This window comes from Podarcis erhardii, assembly GCF_964252035.2.
Source record: "Podarcis erhardii genome assembly, chromosome: 9".
In the NCBI taxonomy this organism is placed as follows: Eukaryota; Metazoa; Chordata; class Lepidosauria; order Squamata; family Lacertidae; genus Podarcis; species Podarcis erhardii.
This window is the reverse complement of record NC_138512.1, coordinates 79,282,078-79,297,215: the sequence shown is the minus strand read 5'-3', so window position 1 is coordinate 79,297,215 and position 15,138 is coordinate 79,282,078. Positions and strand designations below refer to the sequence as shown.

Genomic DNA, 15,138 nt, shown 5'->3' with positions numbered 1-15,138 from the left:
CCACGCAGCTCTTTAAAGGGAGCGCTGAGCAGAGCCTCCTGCCTGCATTCACTCCATAAGATGCACACACATTTCCCCTTACTTTTTAGGAGGGGGAAAGTGTGCCTTATAGAGTGAAAAATACGGTATTCCCTCAAGGGTCTTGACTTTGGAGACATGAGCGGGGGGTTGTGCACCGCTGGGGTTGGGGTCAGGGCGCAGTGGCAGTTGGTGGTGGTGGTGCAAGCCCTGCTCCTCACGGACCCCATTCTGCCGACTCACAGCTGAACAGGCAGCGCAGAGCCCCCCACCCTAAAAGGAAGAATATGGGGAACCTACCAGGGCCCCTTCTAGGGCAAAGACGGCCGCGGCGCCCGTTTGCTCGAGGGGCTCCATCCGACGTCTCCAGCGCCGGCGGCGGAAGGAGTCGGTCTTGCAGTACTTCAGGTGGAACTTCCAGCCAAAGAGCGAGGCGTATTCCCAGCCTTCACCTTCCAGCTCCTCCTGTTTATACTGTGGGAAAGAGGGGAAATAAGGTTCTAAGCTAAGTGTTGGCTCCTTACCTCTCTCGCCCTGACCTAGCCACTGTGATCCACGCAACAGTCACCTCCAGACTGGATTATTGTAACTCGCTCTACATGGGGCTGCCCTTGAGACTGACCCAGAAACTCCAGCGGGTGCAGAATGCCACGGTGAGACTCCTTACGGGGTCCTCTCTGCGAGATCACATTCACCCGGTCCTATACCAGCTGCACTGGCTCCCGGTGGAGTACAGGATCTGATTTAAGGTGCTGGTTTTAACCTTTAAAGCCCTATGCGGTCTAGGACCCTTGTACCAACGGGACCACCTCTCCTTGTATGTCCCATGGAGGACCTTACAGTCTTCAAACAAAAACATCTTGGAGGTCCCAGGCTACAGAGAGGTTAGGCTGGCCTCAATCAGAGCCAGGGCTTTTTCGGCCGTGGTCCCGATCTGGTGGAACGCTCTGTCACAAGAGACTAGGGCCCTGTGGGACTTGACATCTTTCTGCAGGGCCTGCAAGACGGAGCTGTTCCACCAGGCAAAGGCACAGTCTGACCCCCTCCTTCTGTAATCCTCACAGAACTCTAGCCCAATGGTTGCCATTAATCTGATTTGAACTGTTTTTATAATGAAATGATTTTAGAATGTTGTATCATTTTACTGTTGTTAGCCGCTCTGAGCTCGGCTTCGGCTGAGGAGGGTGGGATATAAATAAATTATTATTATCATATGTGGTGGTCTTGTAGTAAGGTTAAAGCTCACTGGGAAATGATATACAGTGGACTCTCAGGTTGTGAATGTGAGCCGTGCAGGATGTACGTTCATAACCCGCAGCGTCCGCAACCCGCAGCGGCACGTCTGTGCACGTCCTCAGAGTCAGCCCATTCTTCAGCCAACTGACATAGGAGAGACAAACCCTGCCATTGGTGGTGGGAGAGTGGAATGCCTAGGGTCCCAGGTCCCTTCGTTCCCCCACCATAAAACATTTTAGGGGACTGGTGCCTCCCAAATTTTTTTGCCATTCAAATAGTGTGTGTTTTGCGTCTTGTGATCAATTATGTGGGGCGGAGCTTACCTCCTTCCCCCCCCCCATTTTATTCCAGTTGGCACCCCAGCCTGAGACTGTTTCAAAGCTGCGTACTCGAGCGCCCCGTTTTTCCTTTTTGCCCTGGGGATCTCCCTGCAAAAACCCGCTCTGTCAACCTGAAGAGCAGCAAATGGGGTATTCCGCGGCCATTTGCTCCGATTCCACTTTAAAGAGTGAGTTTTTGCGAGGAAAGCTCCCTAGCTTAAAAACAAGGGAGCGCAGAGACACAGCTTTCAGGTGCTTAGTGTGCCTGGAAACGGCAGAGGGAAAGTGACTGCGGATAAGCCCTTTGTGAGTCTTTCATGGAATGAGGGCCTTTCAGATTTTAAAAAAACCAGGTACTCCGGACCAGGAAAATGCATCCCACAGGGCTGAGTCTCCACCTGGGTCCCCCTCGCAGCATCTTCCTAGCCCCTCTTCCCCACCATCATCATGGGTCTCTTTCGATTTAAAGGTTTAAAAGCAGCAAATAAAACTTCTGGGGGTTTCCCTCTGCACCGGTGGATTTGCTGTGCAAGGGAGACCCCTAGAGAAGAGCTCAAGGAAGTCCAACTAACTCCAATCCTCACCTCCTAGGAAAAGTCCCTTGCTTTTTCCTGTAGGACTAATTGCAGTCGTTAACAGTCATCAACAGGTTTACCACACTGTTGCAGGAATTTATGTATAGGTTGGGGGGGTTGCCCCTCCAGCAGATATCATGCACATGCAGCCCACTACCAAAACCAGCACAATCACTTTTGTGACTTTTGTGACTTGTCCCCACAAAACACTTCATCACAGTTTCTTCCTATCTCCAGTTACAGATAGGTAGCCGTGTTGGTCTGCCATAGTCAAAACAAAATAAAAAAATTCCTTCCAGTAGCACCTTAAAGACCAACTAAGTTAGTTCTTGGTATGAGCATTTCGTGTGCTTGGTATGAGCTTTCGTGTGCATGGTATCTGAAGAAGTGTGCATGCACACGAAAGCTCATACCAAGAACTAACTTAGTTGGTCTTTAAGGTGCTACTGGAAGGAATTTTTTTGTTTGTTTGTTTCTTCCTATCTATTCAAAGGGCCTCTGCTGCACGATACCAAATGTAAGAATTCACTGATAAATGTCTCTATGTTCTGGCTCACTGGGAAAACTTCAGAAATTCATATAGACATGTGAGCTCAGCTACCCAGCAGCCCCTCTGCCTGAGTGATAATTCCTGGCATCCTGATACCTGAGGGCCAGACAGGCAGCCATCCCACAAATAGCAAATCCAGATGAAGGCAAAAGGGTGTGATGAACTTGGCTGGGAAACAGGGAAATGTGAATATCTCTTTTATTACACTTGATGGGTGTTTGGTGGAGGGCAAGGGGAACCACGGGGCAGGGTCCAGGATGCTCAGATTACTGCCACCAGACCTCCCCTTTCATGATGTAACCGTGATGTAGTTTTGGGGGGTGTAACATAGGGATTAGCAGCTAATAAAAGTTTGGGGGCTCTTTTGTTCCGGGCTTCCATCCTGTTTCACCTGGTGGCAGGTGGGAGTCCTGTTGCGACAGTCTTCAATCAAGACCAAGCCGACTGGCTGCTGTTTTGCTCTGGTATTCCTGGCTGGTGTCCTTGGTTTTTATCCAAGGGAGCCCTCAGATTTCTCCATTAAGAATACCCATTGAGTCAGAAGAAGAAGAAGAAGAGTTTGGATTTGATATCCCGCCTTTCACTCCCTTTAAGGAGTCTCAAAGCGGCTAACAATCTCCTTTCCCTTCCTCCCCCACAACAAACACTCTGTGAGGTGAGTGGGGCTGAGAGACTTCAAAGAAGTGTGACTGGCCCAAGGTCACCCAGCAGCTGCATGTGGAGGAGCGGAGACGCGAACCCGGTTCCCCAGATTACGAGACTACCGCTCTTAACCACTACACCACACTGGCTCTCAATCACCCATCTCCTACTACCCTCCTGATAAAAACCCCACCTCACCCTCCCACTATATATAAGTCTGGTGACTTGTGTTTCCGTATATCTGAAGAAGTGTGCATGCACACGAAAGCTTAGACCCAGAACAAACTGAGTTGGTCTCTAAGGTGCTACTGGCCAATTTTTTAATATATATTTTTATTTCTCCTAGGAGTCAGGCAGTGCTAGAGAGTCCTTCTCGACTCTGGGTCCCCAAATGTCGTTGGACTACAACTCCCATCATCCCTGACCGCTGGTCCTGCTAGCTAGAGATGTCGGGAGTTGTCAGTAGGGGTTGCCATATTTCCCAAAGTGAAAATCAAGGGGGGGGGACCCGCCCTGCTTGCCATAATACTGAGATACCCCAGCCCCCAGAACAGGCTGCTATCCACAAGCCTTCGGAGCCCGGCGGAAACTCCCGCCGCGCTCCGAAGGCTTGCGGATAGCTGCCTGAAGCCTGGAGAGCGAGAGGGGTCGGTGCGTACCAACCCCTCTCGCTCTCCAGGCTTCAGCGAAAGCCTGCATTCGCCCCATAGGACGCAAACACATTTCCCCTTCATTTTGGAGGGGGGAAAGTGCGTCCTATAGAGCGAAAAATACGGTATATTGTATGTTGATATGTTATTGGAAAATTTTAATTTGAAAAACCAAAAAAAATAAATTTACCAAAAAGAAATGAGAAGAGAAGAAAGGGAATGTTCTGTCTGAAATCCTGGAGGGCCATTGCTTTCTGTCTGTCAGTGCTGACATTGTCCAGCAACCAAGAGAGGTTTTTTAAGCAGAGGTTGTGTGGCCGCCTGTCGTGGGTGATCTGGTTGAGATTCCTGCATCGCAAGGGGTTGGCCTAAATGGCCTTTGGGGTCCCTTCCGACTCTACCATTCTATGATTCTATAATAATAATAATAATAATAATAATAATAATAATAATAATAATAATAATTTATTATTTGTACCCCACCCATCTGGCTGGGTTTCCCCAGCCACTCTGGGTGGCTTCCAACAAAGATTAAAAATACATTAAAATGTCACACATTAAAAACTTTCCTAAAAAGGGCTGCCTTCAGATGTCTTCTAAATGTCAGGTAGTTGTTTATCTCTTTGACATCTGGTGGGAGGGCATTCCACATGGAGGGCGCCACCACCAAGAAGGCCCTCTGCCTGGTTCCCTGTAACCTCATTTCTTGCAGTGAGGGAACTGCCAGAAGGCCCTCGGAGCTGGACCTCAGCGTCCGGGCAGAACGATGGGGGTGGAGATGCTCCTTCAGGTATACTGGGCCAAGGCTGTTTAGGGCTTTCAAGGTCAGCACCAACACTTTGAATTGTGCCTGGAGACATACTGGGAGCCAATGTAGGTCTTTCAAGACCGGTGTTATGTGGTCTCGGCGGCCGCTCCCAGTCCCCAAGTCTGGCTGCCACATGCTGGATTAGTTGTAGTTTCCGGGTCACCTTCAACGGTAGCCCCACGTAGAGCGCATTGCAGTAGTCCAAGCGGGAGATAACCAGAGCATACACCACTCTGGCGAGGCAGTTCGCTTGGCTTGGCATGCTCTCCCTTTTCTTGCACCCACAACCTCACCCCCGCAAAAAAGGTGTACCTTCTTCACAGCTTCTCTCTGCGCCAGGTCCCTCCTGCGAAGCCTCACCCATCGCCTGCGCCGGTTCGTGTGGTACATTTTCTCTGCCGGCACCCAGGACTTCGGCCTGTGGTCTGGCGGGATGGTCAAGCCGTATTCCCACCCTTGGAGACAAGACAGATAAGGGATGCGAAAAAGTAAAAAAAAAAAAAATTGGAGCTGCATGCCTGAAGAATTAAAAAAGATGCTCAGAATATCTCTAGGGGGGAAACCCAAGACAATTCTTGCTGAGCAGAGTTGGAAAGGAGGTACCACAAGATAAGAGAAAACTATTCCTATTTGCAATCGCAGCAGCCAGAATACTCCTTGGAAAGAACTGGAAAGGAAATCACATACCTATTCACTGCAGTAATAAGATATCAAACACACCAGAAATTAAGGGTGCAATGGTTATGGTTCGAAGAATATATGAACAAACACTGTTCTAAAGATAACATGCTGATATGTTTAGACTAAGCTTGTAAGGTAACTTGATGTTATACCATAACAGTACCATAAAAGAAGTAATTACAACGATAAATGATATGCAGTGTAAATAAGAACTTAAATAACTCAAAGATGACAAGTGCTGGTGGATGGGAGTCAAATGGGTGTGGTACGTCATCCTTTTTTCTTTCTTACCCTTTCCCTTTACTCTCTTCGGTTTTCGGAGTTAAGTGTGTGTACCTTGTTTGTTTGTTTGTTTGTTTGTTTGTAAATATGCTTAAATAAAAAATGTAAACATTTAATTTTTTTATTTTAAAAAAAAGACATAAAAGGGGGCATGGAAGTGGACAGAAGGAACACCTGACCTCTTAAGCAGGCAAAGGGGACCGTTTCGCACTTGGCAATCCCATGGGGCGAAAACACGGGGGCAGTATCTTGGAAAAAGGGATCCAACCGGTCAGATTTCAAAAGGTTTAGCATGTGGAACTGCGCTTGGAACATCTGCACAGGCCAAAGCCCACCAGATGAGTCTGCTGACTTGAGGACAACCAAACCCCAGGAAGATTGAATATCCAAGAGGAGGTTTTGCCCACCAAGGGACGATTGCCATGGAGGACAGAGGAAAGGAGATTTAAAGGAAACAGGGATTCCCCCCCCCTCCAAAATACCTCTCTCATCGACTGCTCTGTTGAGATCTGTGTCCCATTCCACGTCTTCCCATTTCCATCCCAACGGACATTCGATCTCATCCTTAGACAGGACTTTCTCCCCGTTCTGGAAAAGAAGAGAGGGAGCCTGTGAAACCCAGTCTTTTTCCAAAGGGTGGCGATCGTGGAAATCTCCCCTAAACCAACATGTGGGATGTGAAACACAGGAGCAGTCAAGTACAACTTTCCTAGAGTGAACATGTTTACACATGGGGAGGAATGTTTCTCCAGCCAGCAGGTAAACTTCCTGTTTCCTTTTGGGCTGGAACAGACTTCCTCTGCATGTGACTAGAGGTGGGCGTGGCCTCACCTGTGCAGGTAACGACAAAAGTACAGAGCAGAGCAGCCATCTCTCTCTCTGTGACTACATGCATCGAAGAAGCAACATCTGCTTAGCCATAGATGCCCTCCAAGAGAGGACAAAGGGACTGACTTCTTATGAGATATATGTTACTTTTCTAAGATAAGTCTGCCTTCTGGGATCCTATTGTGAACAGAATGATGTGTGAGTAAACCTTTTTATACTTTTATAGGAGACTGTGTCGTGTCTTATCTTTTATGAGGGAATAAGGGGAAAATACCAGAACAGTTATTATAGAGCCTTTTGCGAGCCTGAGCAAACGCATCCGCTGCAAGTTTAAAAGGGGGAATGTTACTCTGCTAAATTGTGAAGTTGTTAGCACAAGTTGGAAAAGGATATAATCAAAACCATATATCCTCTCCTGCATCCCTGAACATTCCCACACAACGGAGCCAGTTTCTACGGAAGCATCCCAAGAGGGGGTTTCTCACCACGTCGGTGTAGGCCTCTGCCATGTGGATCCACTGACCGCCCGGAAGGCGCACTTGATTCTCGAAGACTTCCTCCACGAAGCTCATGTGCCCAGCATCCACATCGTACAGCAGCCTGTGTTGGGTGGGATGGAGAGACGACGGGGAGTGGTAAGTATCATTGTTTCGCTGTGCATTGACACCAAAAATAGCTACATATGTGTATTGCTAGCGGGGTACCATTGGGAAATTCCACTGGCGCTAAGCAAGAGCAGCAGAGGGCCGAACAGCTGATAATTCTCAAACTATCGTATCTCAAGGGCCATTGAACAGAAGAGGGAACAAGCTTGTTTTCTCCTGCTCCGGAGCGTAGGACTCGAACCCATGGCTTCAAACAACAAGAAAAGAGATTCTGACTCAACATCAAGAAGAACTTTAAGGAGCTCTTCGACAACGGAACAGTCTCCCTTGCTAGGGCAGATTTGAGGGTAAACCATACGCGGAACAAGTCTGTCCCTGCGGCTTGATGGAGGTAGAAACTGTCTCTCATGCCTTGTTACGCTGCCGTTTCTACGGGGATATACGCTTGGTATTTATTACCCCTGCTATGCAAAAATCTCCAGATGAATCCGAAGTTCAATGTCTAAAATCCCTGGTAGAGGACAAGGATCCTGAGATCACGTTAAGGGTAGCCAAATTCTGTGCATTTGCCATAAAACTTCGGGAACAAGCTGTGCTATCATAACAATTAAGGTTTTAAATGATAATTTTAGGTTATACGTTAGTGACTAAGTTTTAATTTATGTATATATTTAACTGTTGCTATATCTGTAGTGTCCCTGCTATACCTAATTGCAAATTCAAATGTATCCCTATCGTGTTTTATGACTTCCTTGATATTGTATGTGGGCTGGAACTGGTCTGTGACCGAAATAATAAAATTCATTCAGTCTCCCTTGCAAGTGACCTCGCCTTCCTTGGAGGTTTTTAAGCCATCTGGGTGGCCATCTGTCAGGGATGCTTTAGCTGAGATTCCTGCATTGTGGGGGGGGGACTAGATGAGCCTCGGGGGTCCCTTCCAACTTGACAACCCCAATTCTTTGTACTCACGTCTTCTCAGGGCTGACGAACCAGTCTCCAGCCCAGGCCCAGCCAGTGGAGGGTCTGAAGCTGTCCTTTGGCAGCTTAATCTTCCCGGTGACATCCGAGTACTTGGGGTAGGTCAGGCCGGTGGTACCCCAGTTCCCAACCAAGGCCAGCTTGGTCTGGTTTTCATACTGAGACAGGAAAGAGAAAGGAGAAAGGGGGAATGTTTTAATGGAGAAGAAGCAAGGAAAAGGGTGAGGCAATCCCCAAAGAGGACAGACCCTGACACACACACACACAGGAAACCCTGTGAAACACTCCCACTTTTGCCACCCACCAGCTGTTCCTGTTTCCCACCCTCCCGCCCTTTAAGGTTTTCATTCCTTGACCTTGCTATGGATCTTAGTTGGTCGCCATTGAGGGGCCTGGTAGGAATTTTTCAACTTGGCAAATTGGCACCAGCCACTTGGTTTTCGCCTACCTCTTGGCAAATCATTACAACTTTCTTGGTATTGGCGGTTAGGCATTGGTATTGCTCTGTAGTTAGAAGAGGGGAGGAAGCGCCATCACCTGCCTCACACATTGAAGGGTAGTCCGATAAAGGATTCCAGGGGCCCTGTCCAAAGCCTATGGGGGTGAGGGCCCCGAGCGGTGACCCCAGGGGATTTCCTAGTTGATGTGCATCAGCAGGACTCCCCCTACTGGTGGTTAATCCTTCCCGGACTTCAGGTGGACGGGCTGAAGTCAGATATAGTCAGTTAGGACCAATGCCCAAGCCAATACCACTCATCACCTGTAACCAATAAAGTTGTGGCCTTATGTGTCTTTATTTCCACTGGGGGGGGGGGCGGGAACTCGCCACGCAAAGGGCTGCCTTCAGGTGTCTTGTAAAGGTTGTCTAGTTCCTTATCTCCTTGGCTCGGGGGTCGCATGACTCCAGACCCTCCAACATTTCTCTGATGAATATAGGGATGTACTAAGGAAAAGCAGGACATTCCAGAATCAAATCAGAAACCAGGATGGATTCTGTAAATCCAGGGCTGTCACTGGAAAATAGGGGTGCTTGGAGGGTTTGTGATTCCCTTCCAGCTCTGCCATTCTATGACTCCACGCAGTCCAAGCCTAGCTCAACCCAAAGAGGATTTGGCTCACCGTTTCAGCGAAGACCGAGAGCCTCCCCTCAGCTGACTTGTTGAATTCCTTCTCGTCCACAGCCAGCCCCAGCCACAGTTGCACCCGGATCTGGGCCGGGATCCTGGGCCCCATCACCTCTCCTTGAGGACACTGAGACAAAACCGAGAAGAAGTCGTCAAAATCCAGCATCCCTCTGCCTTCCAGGCGACGGCTGGATCACAGCTCTTGCCAAAAGCCCCACTCCGCCCCCCACCACAAGTCTCATCCCATCCCTATTTTGGGGTGCCAAGGAACAGCCACTCTGCCTTTGTAAGAACCCAATCATTTCGTTTGGTGGTGCCTAAACTTGGGAACTCCCTGCTGGTTGATATCTACATAGGTACTCTTTGGGGCACCAGCTGTGAAAAAGGAGAGTGCAAAATATGGTCTGAAGCTCAACATCAAAAAAACAAAGATCATGGCCACTGGGCCCATCACCTCCTGGCAAATAGAAGGGGAAGAAATGGAGGCAGTGAGAGATTTTGATTTCTTGGGCTCCATGATCACTGCAGATGGTGACAGCAGTCACAAAATTAAAAGACGCCTGCTTCTTGGGAGAAAAGCAATGACAAACCTAGACAGCATCTTAAAAAGCAGAGACATCACCTTGCCAACAAAGGTCCGTATAGTTAAAGCCATGGTTTTCCCAGTAGTGATGTATGGAAGTGAGAGCTGGACCATAAAGAAGGCTGATCGCAGAAGAATGGATGCTTTTGAATTCTGGTGCTGGAGGAGACTCTTGAGAGTCCCATGGACTGCAAGAAGATCAAACCTATCCATTCTTAAGGAAATTAGCCCTGAGTGCTCACTGGAAGGACAGATCCTGAAGCTGAGGCTCCAAGACTTTGGCCACCTCATAAGAAGAGAAGACTCCCTGGAAAAGACCCTGATGCTGGGAAAGATGGAGGGCACAAGGAGAAGGGGACGACAGAGGACGAGATGGTGGGACAATGTTCTCGAAGCTACCAGCATGAGTTTGACCAAACTGCGGGAGGCAGTGGAAGACAGGAGGGCCTGGCGTGCTCTGGTCCAGGGGGTCACGAAGAGTTGGACACGACTAAACGACTAAACAACAACAACAAGTGTATTTATCCCACCCATTTTACAGTTTTCTCTCTTTGCAAAACCGCATCAAGGTCGTTTCTGCAATCCGGCGCACTAAACATTTCACAAAAGGAATTGATTTTCTTTTCTTTTTCTTTAAAGACATTTTGGCGCCGACGGAGCCTACCTTCAAGAAAATAGTCTGGAGCTTCCCGCAGTTTTTGCCGCAGCAACTGGCCCCGCTCCGGGAAAAGAGGACCTCGTGGGCTGGCACCCGGGCGTAAGCTACACGCCGGTCGCCCTGCAGCATCCAGATGACCACGTCCGGCAGGCTGTTCTGAGGCTGGAAGAGAGGTTTGGGGGCAAAGCTGTTGAGCTTTTAGGACAAGATCACGAAAAAGGCATTTTAAAGCTATTTTTATGGCGAAATAGCAAAAAAAATGGCACTCACACGGGCTGCCATACGCCCGGAATTTCCCAGACATTTCCTCGATTTTCACCCAGACACTGCTGTCAACCACAGTATTCCAGATATGTCCGGGAAAATTGAATAATGTATGGCAACCCTACTCGTGAGAAAAGCCAGGCGGCAAAGAGGGTGACTACATTCTGCATGGACTGGTTGCAGGGCAACATGTGCAAATGGCTTTAGATACCTATTGAGTCCATAAATTACTATATAGCATATATTCAACACAAAAAACAGCGACAATTTGTTGTTGACAAAGGACAGCTGGACATATAAAAGGCCCCATTACCTTCAGTAGCTTAGGGCCTCATCAAACCTCAATCCGGCCCTGCCCAGATGTTTAGAAAACTGGTTTCAACTATCCAAAAGTTATTTTAACTTTTCGAAAGCCTTCGATTATTGTTAACTATTCCTCTTGTTTTATCTTTTTCGCAAACCACTTTGAGGGTTCTTTTTATAGAAGCAAGTGATGTGCAAATTTACAAAATGAACGAATGTGGGGCAAGGCCCTCACCTCCTCCGCCATGGATTTCAGCCTGCAGAGCCAGTCTTCCGCCTGGTCCAGCACCATCTGAAGGTCAGAGTCTTCATGCTTCAACCTCAGAGCTGCCTCGACAATCTGGTTGAGATTGGTGCTGCGGAAGCGATACAGGAACTTGTCTAGATGGGTGCTAGTTGGCTTCTGGGTGACGTCCACCAGCGGCTGGCTGTGGAGGGCAAAGAGCAGGAGGGAATCACCCCAAGGGTTTGCCGAGAAGGACCTCCCGATATCCCCAGAGAGGATATGTTAAGGATAACCGTTTAATTGCATACTAAAATGCAGAGTTTCTATATGTGCTTAAAACACCTAGCAAAAAGAAGTACAAAAGCAAACATCAGGAAATGGGGGGCAGGAAGTGAAGAAGAAAATTGTGTATATGATGATAAATGTTTGGCAATATTTTTGGAGATCTAATAAAAATGATAGATCTATAAAGAGAATGCCAGCATGTGCATTGTTGAAAGGTTTGACATTGGAAAATTCCCCTGAGGTATACGAAAACTCACTGGGTGTTTAGCAGGCTAATAATTAACTCAATAACTCAAAGTAATTTGGACGGATTTGTAAAAATCTGAAAACTAATAAAAATATATTAAAAAATAAAAATAATTAACTGTTAGCGTTTTCTGCTAGTTTACATGTGAGTGTTTAACCTTAGATCATACAATCAAGGTATTCTATTGCAAATCTCCATTTTGAAGGGAGTTGTCTTGGTCTTTTATTCCTGGGCAAAGTCAAAGAAGGATGTGCTAATGATGCCTCTTGAGGAGAAACAGCCTCAGGCTAGAATGCAGGCAGATGGAGGCTGTAAGGAAAGAGACTTTTGACTGTTTAGAATTATATTATATATCTAAAGAAGATGCTGAGCATGGAAGATGCAAAGCATGGAATCATTTGGATGTACCATTGATTTGGTTTTGTACCTGTTTGGGAGAAGTTTTAGTTAGTAAATCTTTGCATCATATTTCTGGGTCTGGACAATTTGTATTTCCAAAAGGAGTCCATTTTTATGCATCCAATTGCTTGGAACTGTGCAATATTAATATCTGCAATAGGTTGGTGCTCCTCCCTGCCATAGCTCTGTAGCAGAACATCTGCCTTGCAAGCACAAGGTTCCAGGTTCAATTCCCAGCATCTTGGGGGGGGGTATTAATTTAGCTTGCTTTTAGTGCTGAGATACTTATTATTCTGAATTGCATTGTGATGTTTTAATCATATAAGCTGGAAACTTTCAGAAGCTTTGCTTGGAAAGGTGGACTACAAGCATCTTGCCAGCATTTCTTTTTGAAAAGCAGAATCGGTTGCCTTCCTGAACAAATCTGAAATCTTTCCACCCTTCATGCCTCTACCTGATACCTTCCTTTCTTTGCCCTCCATTGGAAATGCACTTTGCATGCGCCTAAAGACACCCTTTCCTTTACCACAAAATTTGGAGAAGTGTGATGTCAGGGAACTGCCATCAGAGACCAAGGCAGAGGGAAGGCTCCAGAGCGATGCCGGAGAGGGTCCCAGCAGGGAGAGAGGCAGCCCATCTGCTGGGGAAGGAAATCAGCGTAACACCAGGGGTGAAGGGGGGCAGATGGGGGAATCGGAGAGAAGGCTCCAGGACTCCAGGACTCCGGAGACCAGCGGGGAGAGCACGGGTCCTCCGCTGCCCACACCCTCCCTGCGCAGAAGACTTCCGCGCAGGGAGAGTAGGAGGAGACTAGGCATCAAAGAACTTCTTTGCTGGAAGAAGTTTAAGAAACGCCCACTGACGGATTCTGCCAGCGACTGAGACAGCCACGAGTGCAAGGCTGTCCAGAGAGAAAGGGTTCAACCAGGCAACCTAGCCAGGAGTGGCGGCAACTTACGCACAAGCAACCCCCTTAGAACCATTACACGTGAATTTCAAAGGACAGTTCTATTCCCATCAACTTCTTGGGTTCGAGAAGGTAAACACAACAAAGGCATTGGAACTGGATCAGTCCAAAGGGACCCATCTAACCTAGCATCCTGTTCAGATGCCTGTCAGAAACCCCAGCCCTGCTCCCGAGTAAATGTGCATAGGCTCATTGTCTTTTTAAAAAAAAAAAAAAAAATTTGAACCTACGGCCTCTGGTATTCCGAGTTGGCTCCTATCCAAGTACTAACCAACCCTAACTCTGATTAGCTTCCAAGATCAGACATATTCAGACTGATAAGGCCACAGGTTCTTTTTTCAAATTAAATTCTGTCAACATATAACAACATGATACAGATTTTTAAAAATGAAATATCCCACCCTAACCCGGAAGCTGGCGTTCAGGCGATACAGGTCCAATTAAAACCAAAGGACTTCTTATCCCGGACTATAGGTAAAGGTAAAGGGACCCCTGACCATTAGGTCCAGTCGCAGACGACTCTGGAGTTGCAGCGCTCATCTCGCTTTATAGGCCGAGGGAGCCGGCGTAGAGCTTCCGGGTCATGTGACCAGCATGACTAAGCTGCTTCTGGCGAACCAGAGCAGCGCACGGAAACACCGTTTACCTTCCTGTCTGAGTGGTACCTACAGTGGTGCCCCGCAAGACGAACGCCTCGCAAGACGGAAAACCCGCTAGACGAAAGGGTTTTCCGTTTTGGAGGCGCTTCGCAAGACGAATTTCCCTATGGGCTTGCTTCGCAAGACGACAGCCCATAGGGAAATCTCCGGGACAGTGGGGAAGCGCAGCTCGTCTTCCCCGCTGTCCTCCGACCTCCTCCGAAGCCTGGCGGCGGGGCGGGGACACCTCCTCCCGCCGCCGGGCTTCGGAACGATGTCCCGAAGCCGGGCGGCGGGGCGGGAAAGTCTCCCCCCGCCGCCCGGCATCGGAACGATGTCCAGAAGCCAGGAGGCGGGGCGGGAACGCCTCCCCCCGCCGCCCGGCTTCGGGGCGGGAAAGCCTCCCCCCGCCCGGCTTCGGGGCAGGAAAGCCTCCCCCCGCCGCCCGGCTTCGGGGCATCGTCCCGATGCCAGGCGGCGGGGCAGGAACGCCTCCCCCCGCCGCCCGGCTTCGGGGCATCGTCCCGATGCCGGGCGGCGGGGCGAGAAAGCCTCCCCCCGCCGCCTGGCATCGGAACGATGTCCCGAAGCCGGGCGGCGGGGCCGCGAAGCCTGGGCGCGCTGGCAACTCTCCGCAAGGAGCGCTCCCGCTGCTTGCGGAGAGGTCCGCGAAGCCTGTCCTGGACCTCTTCTGAAGGCAGGCGGGGGGCAAAAGTCTTTGTCCCCCCTGCTTGCCTTCCCAGGGGCTTTTAAATCGCCCGGACAGCGGAGAAGTCCTCCGCTGTCCCGGGCGATTTTAAAATGCCGCCCGCCAGAAGAGGTCGGGGAAGGCGGTTTCCATAGGAACGCATTAATTGATTTTCAATGCATTCCTATGGAAAACCGTGCATTGCAAGACGAAAAACTCGCAAGACGAAGAGACTTGCGGAACGAATTAATTTCGTCTTGCGAGGCACCACTGTATTTATCTACTTGCACTTTGACGTGCTTTCGAACTGCTAGGTTGGCAGGAGCAGGGACCGAGCAACGGGAGCTCACCCCGTCGCGGGGATTCGAACCGCCGACCTTCTGATCGGCAAGTCCTAGGCTCTGTGGTTTAACCCACAGTGCCACCCGCGTCCCAGACTATGCTTTGCATCAAAGGCAACAAACAGTTTAAGTTTTATAAAATGAGGGGGGTCCTCTGTTTTCAGCTTCATCCGTAATAGAGCTCTGCCATTCCGTTGCAAAGGAGCCTTTGGGCTTCGAGCCTCATGCCAATTTTATTTCAG

At 48.9% G+C, this 15,138-nt stretch overlaps 1 protein-coding gene across 7 annotated transcripts in view; it reads right to left on the bottom strand.

Annotated features, from left to right (window-relative positions):
• DYSF (dysferlin) overlaps positions 1 to 15,138 on the bottom strand; it is a 188,605-nt gene that overhangs the window by 110,816 nt on the left and 62,651 nt on the right. For all 7 annotated transcript variants that reach the window (XM_081876592.1, XM_081876594.1, XM_081876596.1 and 4 more), the window contains 8 exons: positions 11,341 to 11,533; positions 10,545 to 10,700; positions 9,293 to 9,424; positions 8,165 to 8,331; positions 7,076 to 7,190; positions 6,245 to 6,350; positions 5,112 to 5,254; positions 319 to 492 (listed from right to left, as the gene is read on the bottom strand). In XM_081876592.1, the coding sequence (XP_081732718.1) occupies positions 319 to 492; positions 5,112 to 5,254; positions 6,245 to 6,350; positions 7,076 to 7,190; positions 8,165 to 8,331; positions 9,293 to 9,424; positions 10,545 to 10,700; positions 11,341 to 11,533 (1,186 nt within the window). The remainder of the gene's footprint in view (positions 1 to 318; positions 493 to 5,111; positions 5,255 to 6,244; positions 6,351 to 7,075; positions 7,191 to 8,164; positions 8,332 to 9,292; positions 9,425 to 10,544; positions 10,701 to 11,340; positions 11,534 to 15,138) is intronic.